The sequence below is a fragment of the Schistocerca nitens genome, chromosome 6 (genome assembly GCF_023898315.1).
Source record: "Schistocerca nitens isolate TAMUIC-IGC-003100 chromosome 6, iqSchNite1.1, whole genome shotgun sequence".
Classification (NCBI taxonomy): domain Eukaryota; kingdom Metazoa; phylum Arthropoda; class Insecta; order Orthoptera; family Acrididae; genus Schistocerca; species Schistocerca nitens.
This window is the reverse complement of record NC_064619.1, coordinates 295569803-295594977: the sequence shown is the minus strand read 5'-3', so window position 1 is coordinate 295594977 and position 25175 is coordinate 295569803. Positions and strand designations below refer to the sequence as shown.

The 25175-nt window shown below is 42.2% G+C and overlaps 2 protein-coding genes across 5 annotated transcripts in view; one reads left to right on the top strand and one right to left on the bottom strand.

The window, feature by feature from the left end:
• LOC126263658 (oxysterol-binding protein-related protein 9) overlaps window positions 1–4702 on the bottom strand; it is a 518089-nt gene extending 513387 nt beyond the window's left edge. For all 3 annotated transcript variants that reach the window (XM_049960765.1, XM_049960766.1, XM_049960767.1), the window contains exon 1: window positions 4550–4702. In XM_049960765.1, coding sequence (XP_049816722.1) covers window positions 4550–4657 — 108 coding nt within the window. In that variant the 5' untranslated portion in view covers window positions 4658–4702. The remainder of the gene's footprint in view (window positions 1–4549) is intronic.
• A 363-nt stretch (window positions 4703–5065) lies between these two features.
• The window catches only part of LOC126262594 (3-hydroxy-3-methylglutaryl-coenzyme A reductase), a 436833-nt gene continuing 416723 nt past the window's right edge, over window positions 5066–25175 (top strand). Inside the window, exon 1 of one of the 2 annotated variants that reach the window (XM_049959331.1) lies at window positions 5066–5185. The gene's annotated coding sequence lies outside the window, so the exon portion shown is untranslated. Of the gene's footprint in view, window positions 5190–25175 lie in introns of both variants that reach the window. The other variant, XM_049959334.1, reaches the window with a different exon arrangement.

Here is a 25175-nt window from a genome sequence, read left to right as displayed (position 1 = left end):
AATGCCAACGGGAACCACTTATCAGATATCATAACTTTCACCCAATTCATAGTATATGCCACATTTATCTCAAGAGTGAAACAGTCATGATAATGTTTCATAAATAGTTAAGATTATCAATTAACTACAAGCGAAGTTTATCATTGAACTGTTAATAGACGAAAACAAAACCCTAATCTACATTTTTCAACTAAAAATATTGATGATTTATCTAATATTGTATTTTCAATTGTACCAAACTCTCTGCATTCTACCTCCCTTTAAAAATATCTGGAAAGAAAGACTATACATATTTGTACATAAAAAATAATAAGCTCACCAGATGAAAACTTAGTCAACCCCCCCCCCCCCCCCCTCCCCCCATGAGGCATGTTTTTACCCTGAACACTGTCTCTGTCTCTGATAATGGTTATAATTTGGCTAGCAAGAGAGTCTGTGAATTTCTTTAGCTATGTCATGTCCAACTTAAGCCACTTAGTGATGATTAGATCCTGCAGAGTTACAAATTTGCAGGAATTTTGATTGTTATGTATAACTTTCTATTTCAAACAGTCCCCTACATACAATATGAGATTAACATTTCGTGATTCAAAAGGACGGTTGAGATGTGACAGCATGCCCATGGATCATCAGACTAGGAACATATATGTGTGATCCTGCGAACATAAATGTCATAATCTTGGAAGAAGGTTGTGTCTATAGAACTCATGATGTTGATGAAAGGGCACTACTTGGCCACTGAGAATGTTGGAATAAATATCCTTTTTCATGTTCACAGTAATTTGAACTAGTAGGTCCAGGTAGTGGTGTGAGAAACATGCCAAATCACCACAGGACCACCTCCAGCTTGAATTACATACTAAACACGTGGTGGTTCAAATGTCTCATTGGGCCCTTGGTGTACTTGATGCATTGCACCATTTAAAAAAAAATAAAAATAAAATAAAAATAAAAAAATAATTTAAAAAAAGAGGCAAAATTGTGACTTACAGCAACACACGCCTCCAATCTCCTACTGTCCAGTTTGTGTGTTGTTTGATCTACTAAAGATCTGCAGCTCTATAAGCCACTGTAAACAAATGTATTTTACAATGTAGCCAAAGTCAGGTGTCTACTGCAAGCAGTTTCCTTCACAATGTTCACTAGAAAACTGGATGAGATGGACTAGCATTCACTGACAGCAGTAATTCCTGTCATATTTGAAATCAACTATCAATGACAAAATGCAATGCTTGTAACTGACAGGGTCTGGTGACAACCTTTTTATGACCATTTTTCTTATGCCATTCTACCTAGTTGCATGTGGTACACCATTCCTTACATATAAGATGGGACACTTTGAGTTGATACATTAATAAATCTACAACTTCATATCACAGTGTATATATCAAACACAGCCAATATGGCAGGCAACCTGGTAATGCATAGTGACTACTGACAGCAAATCTCACTGGACAAAGCATAATTCAAATTGCAAACTAGATTCTACTCAACTGTTTGACAGGTCACAACTTCTGACAAGACTCTGTAATTTTGTAAGGAAATTATTTCCACTTTTTACTAAGGAAAGACATTTCTTAACAACAGTATCTAACAAACAATGCCAAACAATCCGTTTAATATCTGGCATTGTTTTTGGAAACAAGCTTAGCTGTTTCAGCCAAATCACTAAGTCAATATGACAAAAACAATTATTGCTTAAAACGACAATGTGCAAAATGTTGTAATGAAAGTAAACTGCAAAATACAAGCTTAATTCTGTGAAGATACAGAAACATTCTGCTTGGTTATTGTTGAACACTGCTACAGACAATAATTACATGTAGCATGTGACACCCTACTTAGTATTGCGTATTATGTACAGTTGTGTTCTAACCCTTTCCACCTTAACCATCATGATCACACGTTCTGATGCAGGCCCGAGTCTTTTGCCTTGGTTCTAACTAGTGTACAATGTCTGTACATGTAGCTCACAAGTCACTCCTCTACATTACCACTCAGTGTCAACACGTCGAAAAATTCAGAATGGAAGTGGGTAAATGCTGTGACTAACATTCATTACAGACATGCCAACAACCAGGATCTCGAGAGAAAAAAAATTATTTGAGCAATGACAGATAACCAATTTAAAAATACTCCTAAGAGCAGTGACTAGATACATCCACTTAACTAAAACTCAAAAAATTGTGGCAAGGTCTTCTCACGTGTTCAGAACACAGTAGTAAACTGAGTGAACACAGACCATAATTCAGAAATCTTGTTTAGTTTAACGGAAAAAAAAAATTCTAGTGAACAAATGGGCATTTTTATTGCTTAGTTGCAATTGTATTGTAAATCACTCAAAACTGACAACATCTAAAAAAAACACTAAAAACACTGCCTCAGCCTGTACATAATGAGACAATATGTATTACTTCTCCCCATATCCAACCAATGGTAACTTTTTTGCATGAAACAGTGACTAGTTATTTACTGAGTTTTTGAAATGGTTAGAACAGTTTCTACACCCTACAACAGTTATTCACAAAACATATGTGCACGTTTGTAGCATGCACTTCCATTAATGTAATATGCAAAATAAACGTATAAAGAAGTATTATTAAGTGGATTGATGTGTTTCACTTTATTCAGTCTGTATTAGATACTGGTAAAGATCCAGAAAAGTAAACAATATTTATGAACTCTCATAAAAAAATTCAAACTTAACACGGAAGGAAGATTAAAGTTTAACACCCTTTTGCTAATGGGCTCATTAGAGATGGAGCAGAATCTTTAATTGTGGAGAGACACAAAAAGAAGATGGCTATGTCCTTATCAAAGCTACAATCCCAGCAACTGCATTGAGTTATTTTGTAAAAACATGGCAAAACCCAACATAGACAGTCACTGATGGAGTGAGTCCAATGTCTTAACCACTGAGCCACTCTGTTTAATACACAGAACACGTGGATCACAGGTGGTAGTCTCCAAACTGTGGCGAAGCACCACAGAAAAGCTTGAACTAGATATAATAGGAATGTATCATGACAAAGACTGGTGGAAAAATATGTAGATATTTTCAACACGACTTACAGAAACACACTTATAAAGGACAACCATCTATTTTTAAATAGTGTTAAATCCATCAGACTGAACCACTTAAAAAAGTCAACAAATGAACAAGAGCAGTATTAATTTTTCATGCAAGAAATTGAACAAAATATCTTGTGTAAGGATCTGAGAAAAATGACAATGATAAACAAAAATTCTAATCACAGTATAAACTGCAATGACCTGACAGTGAAGCTGAATAAACATCTCTCTGAAGAAGTTTTGAAACTTAACATATATTAAGTGAGAGCTCATGGTGGAACTAATGGACACTACTGCAACCCAGACATTCTTTATTAATTGACTTTTATCAAATATTAAACCTATAAGAAATTTACAAATACATAATACTGCAACTGAAGTTTGTTACATTCATACATATAGGAGCTCTGAATGAATCACTTCACAGCAATAACCGATAAATTTAGCTCTCTTCCTGCATAGCATGAAACCTGTAGAGAATACTGTGTTTCTATTTTATCTACTTATTTTTTTAGTTGCCAATCCAAGAAAACAATATCAAGTCTAAACCAAGACACTAAGATAAACTCTTTGCATGATTATTCAAAAGAAAGGCAGAATATTGACAATTAATCCGAAAAATAATTTTGTTATGGTGGAATTTCTTGAGCTTGATAGCTGCAGAAATTGCTGACTACAAATCTCAATTGAAAATAATTACTATTTCTTGCGGGCTACACTAGGCTCGAGTAGAGGTAACACATTTTCAGAAAAAAAATGAACTTGATATTAGAACCTTCCCAGCGCAATAAAAGAAAATTAAACGGTGAGTAAAGGAATAAATACTTGAACTGTGAGAAAAAGAATAAACATAGTAGTTCTCTAACATCTCAATTGTTACCTGCGTTTAAATTTATTCGTAGCATTTGCAATATGTGTGTCAATCATTTTTCCTGCACTTAAAAAAAGTATCAAAGAAAAGAAGACATAAAAATGAACTACCTGCACAGAGAGGACTCAATTACTGAAAATACTTCCTTTCACGAAGTCAGTATTCTAGCTGTACCGCAGATTTTCCTATGTTTAGGAAATCAGGAACTAAAATTTGCAAGTTCTCGTAAACTAGGGAAAATGCAAGACTACAAACCCAACTGGCGTAATCTGCAAACATTTTCTGGGATTCTTATACGCACATACATCACAGTTGGGAATCTCAAACCTTGATGTTTACAAACGCGGATCTCGGAATAGCGCGCAATGACAAGAGAGGCTTGCAACGCCGGTAATATTAACGACAATTCTCAGAAACGAATATGAATGCCACTATGTCGTCTACGCTAAGAAAATCACTTAAATTTCGATATTCTGTTTAGTCAATTAACAAATAAACGCATCATCTACGAATTATGACAGTTGATGTTTACAGACATGCGCACTTAAGAACAAATTCCAGTGTATGACAGATATGTGTAACGAAAAAATAACGCAAACAACTTACGGTGTAGTAAGATAACAGGCCGGCGTTGTCATCCAGCACGAACCATCTGAATTGCCATCCTTTCATCACATTTGTCCACTTGCTAAGCGAACCCTCCATGGTAGCCATTACGTCTGAGCCAGACGACACACAAGTCACAGCCTGCTCGAATCTCGTATCACAATCCAGTGAAAAATATTTCGACATAGTCATTTGTTTCAGTACCACAACATTGCTATTTGTCAAATAAATAGTCATTTCACTGTTACGGATATTTCGATGATATTCTGCTCTATATTTAAAAACTTTTTATTAAATTAGCAAGAAGTATTGAAGAATTTAAACATTGTTGTTTTAAATACAATCTGTTACTGATGGGAGGTAAGGGGTCTTGCGCCAAGGAAACTTCTCCACAGTTCTCCAACTTCTGAAAATAAAAGCAAGAATAGTTAATGGCTAGTAACTATGGATTTTCGCACGAAAGAGAGATATTGAAAACCACCTTTATTTGTGTCTTTACCATATCTTTGATTTGTACATATCTTCAGTACCTTTGGCAACTGAGGCGTGTTTGTGCGGAACGTTGTTTATGTAGTGTGTTTTGAAATTTTGCGGCGATGTTTAACTCGAAATATAGTATTAGTTCATGGCAGTTGTGTAAGTACGTTGCATTGTTTTGTGTACTCCGTATTTAACGGCAGTTTTCACCAATTTATGCAGCAGCAATATGAAAATTTTTGTTCATGATACGAGAAAGTTAAATATTACCTAATACATTGCCGATTTAACATATTTTTTCAAGCGCTCGATGTTTAAGTCACTTCGCAGACTTCACCTTACGATATGAATGTCAATTGCAATTCGCAGAATACTAATTGAATGCTCAATTCGCTGTTCGTGTGAAGAGATGGATATCTTAAATTGAACATAATAGCAGTGTTTAATCCTTTGGTATGTGTTTTCATTTAAGTAACCAATTACGTCGCTTCTAAGAAGCAGCTCAGTCAGTTTTATGTACACGACTGAAAGCAAGTACATATACTTCAATCATCGCTTAAATGTAAACATTTTAGGTATTGTAAGTCATACTGTTGCCTTGTACTTATACATAATAGTAAATCGCACATTTAAATACAGAATTTAACACAGTTTCCCAAATCTGCCCATATCACAGGGCATGGTAACTGGATATATTGTTTCTCCCTTCCTCACCTCTTGTCATTCTCATGTCATCTTTCTGTTAATACTTCCATGCCATGTACGCTCACCAGTCCACTCCCTTCACCACGTGCGTACAAGTATATGATGTGTGTGTGTGTTTAAATTTCTTATTAGATTTTCCCCTTTTGTTAGAATCTATCATAGCTGTGTATTAGTTGCCTTCACATACGGACTCTACTCTGTAAGGGATCCTGAAATTAACCCCATCAGTATTTATGTATTCATCCAGGGATCATCCGGAAATGATATAGCATTATCATCTTGACACAAAAAAAAAACTCGAATATACATGCATATACAGCGTGATTCTGCATGTTTCGCACTATGTAACTATGAAAGTGTGTCGTGGAACTAAGACACGAATTTAAACATACACTAGTTTTAAAATACACATGTAACACATCCACTGTCTGCTATTTTCCAGTATTTATTACTTTTCCGTCTGGTTCCCACTGCCACCGTTGTCTTGTTCTCTCTGAGCATAAAAAGCGCTAATATGTTTTCATGCCTAAAGTTTTGGGAAAATTTTTAAAGTATCTAAGGAAGATAGAATGAGGCGGCTGATTTTTCATTAAGAGAGTTTTAATAAACAGAAACATATTCTCATTTTTCGTGTCCCGGTAGACGCATTTTTCCACTGTTCCTATCATTTCCCTGCTGCAGCATGGCATGTAAATGTAACTCATATGAACAGCAATGTATTGGTCAGTAAAATTCAGATAGTTCACTTACAAGGGAAACTCCCCATCGCACCTCCTCACATTTAATGGTAAGATGGCTTAGTGGATAGCCCATCAGAGACTGAACACAGATCGGACATGACAACAGGAAGAAAGTGTGCTGAACTGTCAAAAAAGAAGCAAAATGGGAACAGCGAACGGTCCAAACCCAAGATATGGAACACCAAGAGAATCGGCAGAACCAAGGCATCGTGGTTATGTGGTCATGGTGTTGGAAATGCAAAGTGAGAGATCCATGTTCAAATCTGCCCCGTGCCATATTAATTATTTTTTTTTTTTTTTCCTTCCACAAAATTATGAACTGTCCGTCTTGTCATTGACGTGACTGTCCGTTGTATTATTCACGTTTGTGTCTGTGTCCAGTGAGCAGACGGACAGTTAATAACTTTGTGAAAAACAAAAAAAGAGAGAGAGAGATTGGAATACGAATATCCCCTTTTGCAGTCCAACACCGTGAGTCCATAATGATGACGCCTTGGTTCTGCCAACTCTTGATGTTGCATATCTTGAGCTTGGAACGTTCACTGTTTCTATTTTGCTTCTTTTTTCACAGTTCAGTACACCTTCTTTCGGTGTTTATCCCCGATCTTTGTTCAGTTTTTGATGGGCTACCCGCTGGTTCATCTTAACACTAAATCTGAGGGAAGTGCAATGAGGAGTTTCCCTTGTTAGGTGAAATGGAAGAAACGCAAAACTAGTTTTACACATTATGCCGGATTTCACGTGTAGAAAAATTTTGCATGTGCATCACTACTACAACGAGGGTATCCCACATGATAACGGGGACACTTTACAGCATATTTCTCCTTGCTACGTCTCTTTATAAACTTCGTTTTTGCCTCACACCGGACTGTACGGTCGTAATTTAAGTGCACCTGTAGATACTTTGAACCTCTTTATCTGCAAATGGATAAAAAAAGCGAAGAAAGTTATCAAGGTTGTTCGAGATCGGGACCTTAGGAGTACATCGTAAAACATACAACCATTCGCTGCAAATAGCCGTCTCGGAATCCGCGGGCTAGGTTTTGGTACACACCAAAATACAAGTTTTTGGGTGTCTCTCGACAACGGATAAATATTTTTGAAAACGAGAGTTGGCCCTTCTAGATAAATGCCTAGAGAAAGTTGTGGTCTGCAGTCCGAAAGCTAATTTGATGACGCTGCCCTTGCTACTCTATCCTGTGTGAGCTTCTTCATCTCCGGGTAAATACTGCAACCTACATTTTTCTGGATCTGCTAAATTGGTGACCCATTGATGACTCAAAATGTGCCCTATTATTCGATCCCTTCTTTTGGCCAATTTATGCCACAAACTTCTTGTCACCTCAATTCTATTCAGTACATCTTTATAGTTGCGTGATCGACCCAGTCAGTCTTCAACATTCTTATGGAGCACCACATTTCGAAAGCTTCTATTCTCTTTTTGTCCTAAACTGTTGATTGTCCACCCTTCAGTTCCATAAACGGCAAGACTCCATACAAATACCTTCAGAAAAAACTTCCTAATATTTAAATATATATTCGATGTTAACAGATTTTTCTTCTTCAGAAATGCATTTCTTGCTATTGACAGGCTACATTTTATATCCCCTCTATTTCGGCCATCATCAGTTATTTTGCTACCCAAACAGCAAAACTCATCTACTACTTTAAGTGTCTCGTTTCCTAATCAGTTTTCCTTAGCATCCCCTGATTTAATTCGACTACATTCCATTATCCTTGTTTTGTTTTTGTCAATGTTCATCTTACATTTTCCTTTCAAGACACTGTCCATTCCGTTTAACTGATCTTTCAAGTTCTTTGCTGTCTGAGACAGAATTGCGATGTCGTCGGCAAACCATAAAGTTTGTATTTTTTCTTCCTGAACTTTAATTCCTACTCCAAATTTTTCCTTAATTTCCTTTACTGCGTGTTCTGTGTACAGATTGAATAACATGGGGGCGGGCTACCATCCTGCCTCAATCCCTTCTCAACCACTGTTTCCACTTCATACCCCTCGACTTTTATAACTGCCGTTTGGTTGCTGTACAAGTTCTAAATAGCCTATCGCACCTTGTATTTTACCCTTGCTGTCTTCAGAACAAACTAGTTTCCCCGAGGTCAGCTTCTACCAATGTTTCCATTCTTCTGTAAAGAATTCGTGTTAGTATTTTGCAACCATGACTTATTAAACTGGTAGCTCGGTAATTTTCACACCTGTCAGCAACTGCTTTCTTTGGAATTGGATTATTACATTCTTCTTGAAATCTGAGGGTATTTCGCCTGTATCACACGTCTTACATACCGGATGGAAGAGTTTTGTCATGACTGGTTCTCCCAAGGCTATCAGTAGTTTTGACGGAATGTCGGCTACCCCCGGGACCTACTTTCAACTTAGATCTTTCAGACCTCCGTCAAATTGTTCTCGAAGTACCATATCTCCCATCTCATCTTCATCTACATCCATTTCTCTTTCTATAACATTTCCTTCAAATTCATCTCCTTTGTACAGACTGTCTATATACTGCTTCCACCTTTCAGCTTTCCCTTCTTTGCTAAGGACTGGTGTTCCATCTGAGCTCTTGATCAACTGTTTAGTCTTCATCACGGACTTGGTTTCCGGTGTAGTGCAGTGGAAGTGCACTCAGTTGAGGAGTTGGCAGACGTTCGTTTCTTTATGGTTTAGTAGACAGTAATGGTCGCAGCGCTCAACGTTTATATCGGGACAGATTTCCAATCGTGCATATTATGCCGGTTTACGTTACCGCTGTTGGTGAATGACGCTCCGTCGCCAAATAGAACGCGTGCAAAGAATCTGTCATCGTCCCGTAATTTCTCTTGTGCCCAGTGGCAGAACTGTACACGACGTTCAAAGTCGTCACCATGCAATTCCTGGTGCATAGCAATATGGTCCGGATGCAGTCGATGTTGATGTAGCATTCTCAACACCGACATTTTTGAGATTCCCGATTCTCGCGCAATTTGTCTGTTACTGATGTGCGGATTAGCCGCGACAGCAGCTAAAACACCTACTTGGGCTTCATCATTTGTTGCAGGTCGTGGTTGACGTTTCACATGTGGCTGAACACTTCCTGTTTCCTTAAATAACGGAACTATCCGGCGAACGGTCCGGACACTTGGATGATGTCGTCCAGGATATCGAACAGCATACATAGCACACGCCCGTTGGGCATTTTGATCACAATAGCCATACATTAACACGATATCGACCTTTTCCGCAATTGGTAAACGATCCATTTTAACACGGGTAATGTATCACGAAGCAAATACCGTCCGCACTGGCAGAATGTTACGTGATACCACGTACTTATACGTTTGTTACTATTACAGCGCCATCTATCACAAAGCGAAAAAAGTGGTCCAACTAAAACATTCATATTTCTTTACGTACTACACGAATATGTAATAAAAAATGGGGGTTCCTATTTAAAAAAAACGCAGTTGATATCCGTTTGACCAATGGAAGCGCCATCTAGCGGGCCAACCATAGCGCCATCTGGTTTCCCCCTTCAAGCTAGACGAGTTTCGTTCTTTGTAGTTTTTTCGTTTGACGCTTATTTCATGAGATATTTGGTCTGGTCACTATCAATGGACCACCCTGTATAGACGATTTGTAACCAACTAGTTTCTTGCAAACATTCTCGAAATGTGCTGATCAGGTTTTCTGAGACCATTGCCGCCCCTCAAGGAGAATATATAGGCTAGAAGTCAATACCTCAACAGAATTCAGTATTTAACTGTAGTTTAAGATTGGAAAAATAATATTGTCTGAACATTCCTTAATCTAAAATTACAGGAAAATGCATAACGTATCAGTAACGTTCAACAAACAAAACTCATCTGTTTTTGCCGGTGTTGTATTAAACCGTTCAGATCCTCTGGCTACAATTCTGTAAATTAATGTTTGCCGTGTATTAGCTGCAACAGAAATATTTTTCCTCAATGGAAACCTCATGTACACGTTTGCGCATGTTCAGTCTTTTCACCAAGCACAAGGGCTGCCACCTGTTGGGCTTGGGAGCCCTGGAGCGTCGAGAGTACTCAGGGACGGTATTTCCTGACGTCTCCAAGGCCTTTGACTACGTGTGGCACGAGGATCTCACGGCCGGCCGCGGTGGTCTCGCGGTTCTAGGCGCTCAGTCCGGAACCGCGCGACTGCTACGGTCGCAGGTTCGAATCCTGCCTAGGGCATGGATGTGTGTGATGTCCTTAGGTTAGTTAGGTTTAAGTAGTTCTAAGTTCTAGGGGACTGATAACCAAAGATGTTAAGTCCCATAGTGCTCAGAGCCATTTGAGCCATTTTGAACGAGGATCTCATCTACAGATTTCTTGCACCAGGGATTCGACGCCACATGTCAGACTCATCGCGTCATATCTGCGTGACCGGACTTTTCACGTCCGTGCCGAAGACGGCATCTCTACCAGTAAGCCTATATGTGCGGGAGTGCCGCAGGGGTCGGTTCTCGGCCCCCTGCTGTACCCTCTGTATACATTCGATGTACTGCACACGGACAGGATATCCCTTGCACTATGTACGGATGACACCGCACTCTTCGCGCGTTCCCTAAGGATTGACATTTTTCGCCGCCGATCACAGGAAGCATGCGATGCCCTGGGAGCCTAGGCACGAAATGGCACCGTAAGTTCAATTCCACCAAAAGCCATGCTGTCGTAATAACGCGGCGTAGAGTGCCCATGGACCTTCAGCCGTTGTGATTCATGGGAGAACCCATCCACTTGTCTCGCACGGCTTAGTATCTAGGAGTAACTCGATGGGCACCTCACCAGGAAGCTGCATATCCGAGAGGTCTTTGGGGGAGCGGAGGAGGGGGGGGGGGGGGAGCGCATGCACGCTTGAAGGTACTTTATCCCCTATTAAACCCAGAATCAACACTTCCTCCGCACTGCGGAATTATGCTATACCTGGCACTGATCCGACCAGTGCTAGAATACACTTCTGCAGTGTGGGGAAACGCAGCCGATACACACTCTGCGACTCGCCTTGCAATTACCACGAGACTACCCGGCCGGGGCCTTGCATGAGGAAACGGGCATCCCCATGATTAGGTATGGCATAAAACAGACTGCTCGACGGTTCTATGAAGCGTCGCCGCAGTCTGACAATCGGCAAATTTCAAGACTGGGAAGCCAGCAGCACAGACGACGGACCACCAGGTGGCTGGACCTGCTTCGGCAGTGAGATAGGCAGAATATAAACGCGTCAATGCTCCAGACGCAAAGAGGACAAGCACAACAGTTAGGTCAATAAAACCAACACTTAGAGGGAATACGGGAACAGTTACAAGCAACTTAGCTTGTACAAAAACAGACAGGGCTGTCTTTCATTCGACAACACGCAGCAGTTACGTGCTGCGGCCGTGCCGGAAACCGAACTGCTCTGCGGAAATCAGCCGCGTCCTATTAACATGCTCCATGAGCCGTTTCATACAAGTTATAATTAAATATTTTAGAAAGAACAGGGAGCAGTCTTACCGGCCGATAGTTTTGTGGAAGCCTCGCGTCTGTGCCTTGTTTGGGAATGACAACCACCTCCGCGTGTTTCCACGCATAGGGGTAGTTGCCAGTCCACAAAACAGAGTTGAAGGCATTTGTGATAGGCCGCAGTTCATCAGGTGGCATTTCTTTCAACGTAAGAGCTTCCACCTGGTCACAGCCGCAGGCCTTCCTGACGTTTATGGAACCGAGTTGGACGCCTACTTCCTCCTCAGTGACGGGTTCAATGGCATCACCTGCGTCGTCAGCAAGGAAATTGGACAGCCGTTGTTGTACAGCTTGTGTGTGTGTTCTTCGTCTATATTATCCTGCAGGCTGGAGTGGCCGAGCAGTTCTAGGCGCCACAGTCTGGAGCTGCGCGACCGCTACGGTCGCAGCTTCGAATCCTGCCTCGGGCATGGATGTGTATGATGTCCTTTAGTTAGGTTTAAGTAGTTCTAAGTTCTAGGGGACTGATTACCTCAGAAGGTAAGTCCCATAGTGCTCAGAGCCATTTGAACCGAATCAACTGAAGCGCCTAGAACCGCTCGGCCACATCGGCCGGCCATTTGAACCATTTTTATATTATCCTCTATCGGTGTGAAGTTGTTCGGCTGTCAGCGAAGACAGCCTTTGCGTCAGGCTCTCAGTCAACCCCTCTGCCAAATTGCAGAGGAGGAAGACGGTGTCCTTTTAATGACCGATTTCCACGGATTGTTTAATAATGGAGTCCCAAAAAGATGTTACTGTGCTCAAAATTACAGTTCTGTCATACTCCATTTAATGTCAGGTGGAAATACAGTGTTCGTCAATAGCGGACTTGCTTGGTTGCAAAAGGTGATTGCAATGTTGAAGCGCCGCGCAGCGTTCTTTCACAGTGCGTGTGGTCTGTCCTATTCGTTGAAATACGCCCGGCGGAAAATCTGATGAACCGTGGTAGTGGCTGCCAGTTGGACAGTGCATGGAACCCCATCACCTCCACGATTCGTTCTAATCAAAGGCGACCGAGTGCGCCAACGGCTGCGTCGAGCGTTAATCAGAGGGCAGCTGAGTTCCGCGGTTCCATCAGCGAGGTCGCTGCCGCCGGGAAGTGAGGTCCGTCTGTCAATTTGAAGTTTGACGCATGCGCGAAAGACTCGTTCCGTGCTAACAAAGGAATCTCCCCATCGCACCCCCCTCAGATTTAGTTATAAGTTGGCACAGTGGATAGGCCTTGAAAAACTGAACACAGATCAATCGAGAAAACAGGAAGAAGTTGCGTGGAACTATGAAAAACATAAGCAAAATATACAAACTGAGTAGTCCATGTGGAAGATAAGCAACGTCAACGATAGTGTGAGCTCAGGAGTGCCATGGTCCCGTGGTTAGCGTGAGCAGCTGCGGAACGAAAGGTCCTTAGTTCAAGTCTTCCCTAGAGTGAAAAGTTTACTTTCTTTATTTTCGCAAAGTTATGAACTGTCCGTTCGTTCGTTGATGTCTCTGTTCACTGTAATAAGTTTAGTGTCTATGTTTTGCGATCGCACCGCAAAACCGTGCGATTAGTAGACGAAAGGACGTGCCTCTCCAATGGGAACAGAAAACATTTGATCGCAAGGTCATAGGTCAACCGATTCCTCCACAGGAAAACATGTCTGATATATTCTATACGACACTGGTGACGGCATGTGCGTCACATGACCTAACTTGTACACTTGGCGAATGGGTAAAAAGATTCTTCTGCCTTGCCCGATTTAGGTTTTCTTGTGGATGTGATAATCACTCCCAAAAAAGTGATGAAAACATAAGAGTTTGTCACATAAACTGCAACAAATGAATGCAAAAGTTTCACAGTAGCACAGTTTTCCCTGTGCTCTTTCAAAACATATGTTTTTAACGTTTTCAAATTTTTCCGTGGGTAGACCGTCAAATCCTGCATATGTCCAAGCAAATCTGAACATGTCCTGGAATTTTGGAGAGCGAAGTTGATTATGTGTGAGTGCCTGAACTCTGATAATTGTCTGAAAATAAAAAAAATTAAAACTTTTCACTCGAGGGAAGACTTGAACCAAGGACCTCTCGTTCCGCATTTTTTCATAGTTCCACACAACTTCTTCCTGTTTTCTCGATTGATCTGTGTTCAGTTTTTCAAAGCCTATCCACTGTGCCAACTTATAACTAAATTTGAGGTGGGTGCGATGGGGAGGTTCCCTTGTAAGTAGGGTGGAACGGAGCAAGTCTTCGTCAGTCTACGATGGCTCACTTGAAAATGACTGGCAGGTGTCCACTTGAAATATCATGCAAGCCCGAAATTTGTTTGAACGTTCAATTGGCCGGGGAAATTTTAAAAATCACACCCAACAGTGAATGTTTCAAAATTAATTATATTAGTCCGTCAAAAGAAGCGAAGTGTACAAAGTATATTTTGAAAACGGGTACATACATGTATACCGTACATATTGCATCTAAAATCATTAAAAATCACGTAAGAGCATTCGAGCATAAAAAATTTCCCTCCTCCAGAAAAAAATTCAGTCCTGAAAGGGTTAAACTAATAATCAACGAAAGTCAATGAGGTGGTTGGTACTGTGTATTTCTAACAATCTTTTATTTATTCACTTTGGACTCGGACAGTGCACATCGTAGAACGTGTTCCAAGTTCATTGCTTTTGTTTTCATTGTCACATTAGTCGTAAACCCAACTTCACACCTGTAGCTTGTGGCGAATGGAATCAGTATTCTTAAGTAATGGGTACTCGTCGCCAATCTTTCTGTAAATGTTGCTACTTCTGTTTTAGAGAAATCTATTTTCCATGCTGTCTCCTCGCAGACCAGGATATTCTGCTTTGGCTTGAAATTCACTTTCTGAAAATATTCCTTCATTCAATCAAAACGGTCTTAAAACACAGAAACTTACTTGTCGATAGTTCAGGAAAATAGTTACTTACAGAATTTATTACCGGTTATAAGCGCAGAGCCGTGTGGTCTACGGCACCTTGCCAAGGTTCGCGTTGTCTAAGGGCGCCTTGCCACGGTTTGCGCGGCTCCCGCCGTCGGAGGTTCGAGTCCTCCCTGGGGCATGGGTGTGTGTGTTGTCCTTAGCGTAGGTTAGTTTGAGTTAGATTAAGTAGTGTGTAAGCCTAGGGACCGATGATGACTTATTTCGTGTGCGAATGAGCATTTTTCACTTTTGGCCTCAACCATCACTATCAGGTCTCGGAACTTCTAAATGTGTTGAGCTTCATCCCTGCGTTGGTAAAACAACAATCTGCGAACAAAGCTGGTAATTTTATCTTGCGCTGTCAAAATATTCACCATACTTCTTTGGAAGCCGAGGTTAAGCGTATTTATTTCTACAAAGATACTTGCAACATATACTGCTTTGAAAATAATACTTTATCAATTATTTTCTCTTTTTCTGCCCTCATCCAATCCATTAACAAAGCAGTTTCTTGCCGAAGCTCGAGCACTGAGTGCAACACCTTGCCACGTTATAGCCATTGTACTTCTGTGTGGAAATAGCGCACATCGAATTTGGCTCCAATCTCTTTGAGAATTCTTGTGTCGTTGCACTACCTCGGATGTGGTTTACAATCTTCACTAGGTGAGAGAGTAAACTCAACAAATCAGATGGAAGTGTTTTCTCTGCCAAAGCATAACGATGTACACTCCTGGAAATGGAAATAAGAACACATTGACACCGGTGTGTCAGACCCACCATACTTGCTCCGGACACTGCGAGAGGGCTGTACAAGCAATGATCACACGCACGGCACAGCGGACACACCAGGAACCGCGGTGTTGGCCGTCGAATGGCGCTAGCTGCGCAGCATTTGTGCACCGCCGCCGTCAGTGTCAGCCAGTTTGCCGTGGCATACGGAGCTCCATCGCAGTCTTTAACACTGGTAGCATGCCGCGACAGCGTGGACGTGAACCGTACGTGCAGTTGACGGACTTTGAGCGAGGGCGTATACTGGGCATGCGGGAGGCCGGGTGGACGTACCGCCGAATTGTGCTCAACACGTGGGGTGTGAGGTCTCCACAGTACATGGATGTTGTCGCCAGTGGTCGGCGGAAGGTGCACGTGCCCGTCGACCTGGGACCGGACCGCAGCGACGCACGGATGCACGCCAAGACCGTAGGATCCTACGCAGTGCCGTAGGGGACCGCACCGCCACTTCCCAGCAAATTAGGGACACTGTTGCTCCTGGGGTATCGGCGAGGACCATTCGCAACCGTCTCCATGAAGCTGGGCTACGGTCCCGCACACCGTTAGGCCGTCTTCCGCTCACGCCCCAACATCGTGCAGCCCGCCTCCAGTGGTGTCGCGACAGGCGTGAATGGAGGGACGAATGGAGACGTGTCGTCTTCAGCGATGAGAGTCGCTTCTGCCTTGGTGCCAATGATGGTCGTATGCGTGTTTGGCGCCGTGCAGGTGAGCGCCACAATCAGGACTGCATACGACCGAGGCTCACAGGGCCAACACCCGGCATCATGGTGTGGGGAGCGATCTCCTACACTGGCCGTACACCACTGGTGATCGTCGAGGGGACACTGAATAGTGCACGGTACATCCAAACCGTCATCGAACCCATCGTTCTACCATTCCTAGACCGGCAAGGGAACTTGCTGTTCCAACAGGACAATGCACGTCCGCATGTATCCCGTGCCACCCAACGTGCTCTAGAAGGTGTAAGTCAACTACCCTGGCCAGCAAGATCTCCGGATCTGTCCCCCATTGAGCATGTTTGGGACTGGATGAAGCGTCGTCTCACGCGGTCTGCACGTCCAGCACGAACGCTGGTCCAACTGAGGCGCCAGGTGGAAATGGCATGGCAAGCCGTTCCACAGGACTACATCCAGCATCTCTACGATCGTCTCCATGGGAGAATAGCAGCCTGCATTGCTGCGAAAGGTGGATATACACTGTACTAGTGCCGACATTGTGCATGCTCTGTTGCCTGTGGTTCTGTCAGTGTGATCATGTGATGTATCTGACCCCAGGAATGTGTCAATAAAGTTTCCCCTTCCTGGGACAATGAATTCACGGTGTTCTGATTTCAATTTCCAGGAGTGTATAAGGCAGTGACCGAACGTTGCATTTGGACAACTTCTTTCACCAATGTATGGAATCCGGAGCGAGTGCCCATCATGGAAGATGATACTTCTGTGCACACACCTACGAACCTCAATTTTTCATTTACCGGAAAGCATATTCGCCGTGTGTAGTAATGTCCAGTGATTCCGAGAACAGGTATTCTACTTTCAAGCAGTCACTTTTTAAATGTATCGAACACAAACTAACAGCTGAGAATAAGATGCAGCGTCGGTCGATTTCCCTAACTGCAGTGCAAAGAAATGACTAGATCTTATTTCGTTTAGTAATATGTCCAACCAAACTCATGTCCTCGATACTATTTCTGACTGTGTTTTTAGAAGGAGATATCTATCTTTTCCACATGTTGCTCTCATAGAAGTAGTTTCACCGTGTCTAGTAAGCAACGCTTGATGAGATCCTACCCGCCTACATAGCTGAGGAGGTTGTGCCGGCACGGTAACTCAGCGTGTTCGGCCAGAGAGGTGTCTGGCCTCTGTAATAAAAAAACTGAGTGAAAGGATCAACAACGAACTTCAACGGATGTCATGTGTCATCCGCTATGACCAAATACAACGAACAATAACGAACAAAATGCAAAAAAAAAAAAGGTTACTAACGCACGCCTGTGTGATGGCACTCGGTTCTGAGGAAAGGCGGTTCGAATCCTGGCGAAGGAAAATTTTTCGCTTCCGTATTTAGTCGGCAAGGTTAGGAGAGCTGATGCCCTAAAGTTCCTGATCAACAGTCTTTGCGCCAGTGTCCTGGATTGTATTTCAGACCTCTCCGCATTGTCTCATGAAGTGAGGGCTTGTGACGCTGTTGATGGTGATCCACCCGTACGTTGGGGACGTTAAGCTCGGCGGTCCCCATTGTACTACTCGTAAGTAGTAGTCAGTGCGCCGACACCGGATTTCACATTCTCCCTTCTCATCATCATCATCATCACCATCACCATCACCCTTCAGTACAAAATGTAACACTGCATCATACACGCATCAATTACATTCAACTACACTCCACATATACACATACGACACAACCCTCAATAACCTACACGGAAAGAGGCGGATGTGCGCGGAGTAAAAGCCAGGGCGTCTAGCGTCCGGAAAACAGGGAAACTCAGGGAATTGAAGCATTTTGCCTAAAAACTGTTCACCCTCAGCTCGATGCTTTGCGACAGCCCTCTATCCGCCAGCCCCTCCCCTCGCTCAGTCCAATGCAGCAGCTAGACAAGCTGTGCTGAGGTTTGTTGTTGATATAGGAATGGCTTGCACGCCTATCGCTGCAGCGTAGCCGTATTAATCTAGCTTCTTGTTGTGCCATTGATTCTTGCGTTTGTGGCGCGTTGTGACCAGCAAGGATCTTTTTAGAAATGCTAGTATTTCCTTGTTTGCTAACACTGTGTAATTACGAAGATGCGTGCTTTTAGGAGATTGTGGCCTATTCGAAGCTGGCTGGAGTGGCCGAGCTGTTCTACGCGCTACAGTATGGAACCGAGCGACCGCTACGGTCACAGGTTCGAATCCTGCCTCGGGCATGGATGTGTGTGATGTCCTTAGGTTAGTTAGGTTGAAGTAGTTCTAAGTTCTAGGGCACTGATGACCTCAGGCGTTAAGTCCCATAGTGCTCAGAGCCAACCTATTCGAATCCATTTATTTTGAACCAGGAATACTATGGCGTGATATGTTTGCGTGCAGTACATTATTTTCGACGTATACCGGAAAATTACTGTTGTACATGCCAACAGCCATCGATCTGATTGCATTGTATACAAATAAGAGTGATAATAGCTGTTAAGTGGTAAGCATATAATAGTGTAATTAGAACTCTTACAGCCGGCCGCGGTGGTCTAGCGGTTCTAGGCGCGCAGTCCGGAACCGCGCGGCTGCTACGGTCGCAGGTTCGAATCCTGCCTGGGGCATGGATGTGTGTGCTGTCCTTAGGTTATTTGAGTTTAAGTAGTTCTCAGTTCTAGGGGACTGATGACCACAGATGTTAAGTCCCATAGTGCTCAGAGCCATTTGAACCATTAGAACTCTTACAAGCATTCACTGGACTTTTTCATGCGTTTGTTGGTTTACTTGACATTGAGCTGAAGCCTGGAGCGGGAACAGTGCAACGTAGATGCCTAGAGAGTGAGCGGTAACTGTGAGAGCAGGTAGCTGGAGCAGGGACCTGTGGAGGGGGGAATGGAGGGGGGGGGGAGGCGACCCTTCGCGTCATTTCTATCCTCTCCTGCTAATGTTTCTGATGCTGCTGTGGCTCTTAGTTAACATGAACTACTTTGAATAATTGTTGCCTTTCTTTAGATGCAGTTGGTGAGAGATGTAGGTGAGGCAGTGGGATGGAAGTTGATCATAAGAAAGAAAGAAGTGCAGGTCGCGAGAAATTAACAGTTTCAGTTTAGAAATGTAGTATTTCTAATTAGCCTCGGTGTATTTTTAGTATGCTGTGACGCAGGCAGGGAGTGCATCATGTAGTTATGCTTATGTCCGAGCAACGAGGTCCTACCCCTAGCCAATCGCATCATGCACCTACTGCAGGAACTTGTATCTGACAGCCAGTGCTGCTAGGTTACATGCAGAAGGATGCCGTGACGAAGGCAGAGATCCATTTGTCTCTGTTGTCTGCTGTGAGACACCTATCTTCACGGGACATTGGCAGCTTTGTTAATCTCTTACCAGATGTGTCCCCAGACAGTAACATTGCCTCCAAAATACAGCTTTAAAAGTCGAAAGTAAATTGTAGCATTGTGCTCGGACTGGAGCTGTTTTTTACTAAACTGCTTGATATTGTTGCTGCCTCTGACATGGTAGTGATTGAGTTTGATCTGTTTCTACATTTTTGGAACAGTGCGTTGAGCCAGGTTTCGAGCAGGTATCTCACTTCAGTATCTTTGACAAAAAGTGCTGAAAAAGATTTAGTTGGATTAAGGCAGGTGCAACCCAGTCTAAGGTAAATCCGGAATGGCAAGTTGCTCAGGTGTCCACGTATGTCCCTAATGTTAATAAGGCATTGTTAAGAGAGCTAAAAGCAAGCTCAGAGTCGGGGTAATCCAGAGGTCCCCGTGATTTTGAATTTCGGAACAAGTTGTACTAGCGCTGGTTGGAATCTTGATCAGCTTCTAAGAGATAGGTCCCCGTGATTTTGAACTTCGGAACAAGTTGTACTAGCGCTGGTTGGAATCTTGATCAGCTTCTAAGAGATTTATGTAATCTATTTAAAAAAAGGTTCCTTCCCATCAACCTGATTTCGACAAGATTACAAGCACATTTGTTTTCCCGCAGATGTTTTGCACTGTTTGTTGTGTTGAGAGTAGAGTGATGTCAGTCTGGCCTCAGCAAATATTAAGAGATATTTAAAAAGTGTAAACGAAGTAGAAACAGAGTAGGTAAAATTGAAAAATGAGGCCACTACTGCAGCCCTAAGAGTCATAACTACAAAGTAGTGTGTGTGTGTGTGTGTGTGTGTGTGTGTGTGTGTGTGTGTGAGAGAGAGAGAGAGAGAGAGAGAGAGAGAGAGAGAGAGAGAGAGAGAGTGTGTCTTTGAGGGACGAGATCCTGATAGCTAACCTCGCCTTTTTCGAGACTGTGGCTATTCAGGTTGAGTAGTTTCTGACTAAATTTCAGTCAGATGCTCCCTTACCTCCATTTCTCTACACGTCCGTCCATTCTGTGGTCAGAGACTTAATGAGAAGTTTGTAGAAACAGATTAGCTTCAAAATAGATCTGAATGACAATATTAATTAGTTGCAACCTCAGAAAGTGGACATCAAGCATAAAACCATAAAAGGTCTTGGTCAGTATGACATGTCGGAGAAAGATATCTTAGCATTCGGGAATGAGTGCCTTACATTAATGAGGAGTATGGTATCCAAAATTCTAGATGAACTGGCCCTGGCACATTCCGTTACGAAGAGCATTCCATGTTTAGACCCAGAAGTGGCAGTTAACGCTGACCATGAGAAAAGACACTAAGGCGTAGCCTTGACACATATCACTCCTTAAATCGCTTTGGTGGTCATGAGGCTGGCGGCATTGCCGATGAGTTCCAAAATGTAGTAGAAATCGTGTCGGTAAAGGAGATCCTTAAAGAATTTGATAGGGATCGTGTTTGCATCAATCAGTTCTGGATGATGGTCATTAGGGTCAAGATAATGCGAAGAGATTTTTCAAGGCTGCTTTCAGTCTCCTACACAGCAATTGCAGCCTGAAAGAGATTTCCCTGACAACCCTGTTTTGGTAAAAAATTTGTCTGAAGTCCCGCTCTCAGCCGTTCGTGCTGTTCATGATGCAATCAAGGTCACAAGGGGTGTTGTATCTGTAACTATCAGAAAGCAGTTAATACTATCACAAAATAGTTAGTGCATAGCTTCCGAAATGAACGTGGTAGGTACAGGGAAACAGTAAAAGAGGAAACGGCAACTGAAAAGTCCTCAAAAGAAAATGAGTAAAGAAAAGCTAAGTAGTTTGAAAACAAAATTCATGGAAAGTGCTGAGAAAGAGGTTTCTCAGATTGAAGACGTAATTCTATTGCTAAAAGCTACCTGTTTGTGACTCCATTTAATATTCATGCATGTTTCCTTATCAGAACTAGGGTATTGCTATTCCTTCCGTAATCGTTTTGCTATTCCTTCCGTAATCGTTTTGCACTAATTTTTTAAAATTTTGTTCTTAGATCTCTTTGTAAAAAGTATAATTTTTTACTGAAATACGTTTGCTATCTAGTCTCTTTCTATGTTTCCTGCAATTCTTTTTATCCAAATTGCGTTTTACTCTTAATTCAATTGTCAGATCCTGGTGTATTTATTTCTTGGTTAAAATAAACCATGTTCATTTCAAGGCTTCTTTCTTCGGAGTATAGCTTCCATTATGTTCCTGTATATTGACAAAATTTGTAGATTTTGCCGTAAAATCGATCAAACTTGGTTGGAGCTAACACAATAGGAACAGGGAAAAATTTAAGAAAATGATCCTTACAATAATGCGGCTGCACCCACTCTGTGGGATTTGCGAAACAGCAGTGCCATAAGACATTTAATTTATTTTACTTTAATTAGATCCTGTATGCTGTACGCCCGAGCTTAATTATTATCAGGCACAAAAAGTTGGTCGGCTATGCCTACATTTGTACACTGAAGTGTTTGAATCTTTATTCTTTCTTTGGCTACGCAACCTGCGTTTGTATATTGGATATGAACCCTGAACGCAGCGAATTTTGTACCACTCCGCGATAATCGTGGTCTTGTATTATATTTGTTCTAAATGTTCCATCAATATTTACCATTTTATCCTTACTTGGCAGAAGCACTTCAGTTACTAACGAAATTTCTTCTTTTCAGGCACATGCCTGACGTTGAGAATAATGTGAACGAAGAAAGTAATCAGCTATTGATATGGGATACACAAAATTGAATAAATGTGGGTCCTTCGTGAATGTGAATGTCTGAGGTGGTGAGGTGTTGTTGGTGGTGGTCAGTGGCTTTTCATCCCTATCAGCCTACCCTGGACGTTATTGAACACAAGCGGGCAGCCGCTTTCACCGTAATACCCTGACAAAATACCCCCCGCAATAGTTTTCTATAGTTTCGTTTCTTCACGCCGCAACAGAAAAAAACCGCAACGTAGCTGGGAAAAATGCTCATCATAAGGAAGGGGAGCAAAAGGTTTTTACAAACTAGCGTAATAATTAGCCAGAACTATGATAGAAGTACTGGTATATTCAAAACATGCCCAAATACATTACCCCTCACTACCCAAAGATAGTGCTGGAAATCATTTCCAAAAACAAAGTATTCAAAACTTAGCGTCTGTTCCTACCGGATGCAATGTAGTCAGTTCCACGGTCATCATTATTAACCATTGTTAATCTAAGAAATGAAAAGAAAGAGAAGTGGATTCCCTGGATTATGCTGTAACAAATGCGGAAAGTTCGTGACCGAGCGAGGTAGGGCAGCGCTTAGCGCATTGGACTCTCATTCGGGAGGTCGGCGGTTCAAATCCGCCTAGGGCCATCCAGATTTAGATTTTCAATGGTTTCCTTAAGTCGCTCCAGGCAAATGCCGGGATGGTTGCTTTCAAAGGACACGGCCGATTTCCTTCCTTATCTTAAAAAAACGATCTGAACTTGTGCTCCGTCTCTAACGACCTCGTCGGCGGAGGATTGTTAAACCTTAATATTTTACCTTTCTTCCTTCCGAAACTTCTTGAGGTTGTTGGAAAAACCAACGGTTAACCTAACAAGGATGAAAAGTTGCATGAAGACGGAATTCCCTTTATAGTGCTGTACATGGCACTTTCACGATGTCCAGAATGCAGGCGGCACCGTCCTCAACTTGCGGTGACATCAGCGGCGGTGAATCAGCTAATAAATTCGCGATGCATTTGTTAACATTAACGTTCCAAAATTAGCGGCGCCTATGCAGAGTTCTAGTTCCTGTGCTAGCCAACAGTTCTAACACATGTGCACCGGTCTGTATCAGTAGACCAATATGGGCTCCCAAGCTAACGATGCATGACGACTCGTCTCCACTCGCAGTTTTATCTCCTCCCTCTCTATAAACTCTGCAAGCGTGTGTTAAACTATAAAAAAATCTTTCGCCGACGACATCGTCGTCCTGTCAAATGACATAGAAGCTGCTAAGCTCAAAATCAGCCTACTAAAGAAAATTGCCAAACAGAGTAGCTTTCAGACGTCCCTGATGTTCACAGTCTTCGTATTTTAAGAATGTCTTTTTTCGCCGTGGAGTATATCATTTCTCAGTTTGTGTGGAATGGTATAAAATTCTGTCGACCGCAATTAAGAATTTATATGGGCCAATTCCTAAGCTGGTTTGTATGCCCAAAGTAGATCTATTATTATAGTGTAGTATGTCGGAAGATATTATCGGCGACGACTCTGCGATGGAAAGGAATCAGGCCAGGGACCACTTCGTAGATTTCGATACTGGAAAAGCACGAAGAGGACCACGTACCTAAACCGAGGTCCCTGCAGCTGAAAGTAATGGTGACAACAGAGGTAGCGGAGAGCTTGTAAAGCTGAAAGTTAATGCTGCCCAGCCGTGGAGAAGGGGGAGGCAAGCGACGTGGTGCTTCTTTCTGAGCAGGACTATTGGCTCTGTTCTATATCCAGCAGACGGCATAAGAAAAAGCCGGAGCTTAAATAAAGAAAAGCTGGAAACAGTCTTCCGCAATAACTCAATAAACATTGTAGACGCACGATTTATTGCTTAAATCAACAAAACCAGAGAGTATTTGGCAGAGAAAAATCTTATATTCCTTCGAAACACATGTATTCCTGTTTACGACTCTTGAAGGGAAGACTGAATGGACAAGAGGGATAGTGTTACCTGAATGTAGTTTGTTGCTTTGGTACGACAATTCGTTATGATTTGATGTGTGTATATTACCACGTGAGCACGTCAGAGACATCTTTAAAGTTCAGTGGCCACATGTGTTTTCCTTTATCCTATGATTATCATAAATGAACTTAATTCTGTTTGCCGAAAACACACACACACACACACGCACACACACACACACACACACACACACACACACACACACACACACACACTGCTTTACCAGTGTCAATTGTTAAGGCGTAATTCTGTGGAACCAATGGAGTTGTCTAGGAGCTATAGTTTTAATTTTTATATAAAAAATATATTGTGTTAGAGCAGTGATTTCCAACGTGGGGATAATTATCCCCTGAGAGCTAAAATGAAATTCTCTGAAGGGTAAAAACAAAAAAGCTGGATTGTGTTTCGGTCACGAAACGAAATTATTTTTTTTAAATACCATTACTGTTATCTATCTTTCATATGACTCATTTCTTATTTTTATCAATAATAACATTTTTTCAAATACTAGCATTAATGCGCGAGACAATGTGGTGGTTGCAGCTTGTAAAATGAACCTATGAGCAGCATCTTTCTCACCAAGTCCATCATTATACATATACTTTGTACTTTGCATCTGTGACGTAAAAGTAAGACATATACGTCAAATATGCTCCAATAACTCTTGAAAGGGCCTTCTCGGAATTCTCGCAATGCCCCAGAAATTGACTATTCTTAACTTCACAACAGGCAGACGAGCTAAATGACATACAACACAAC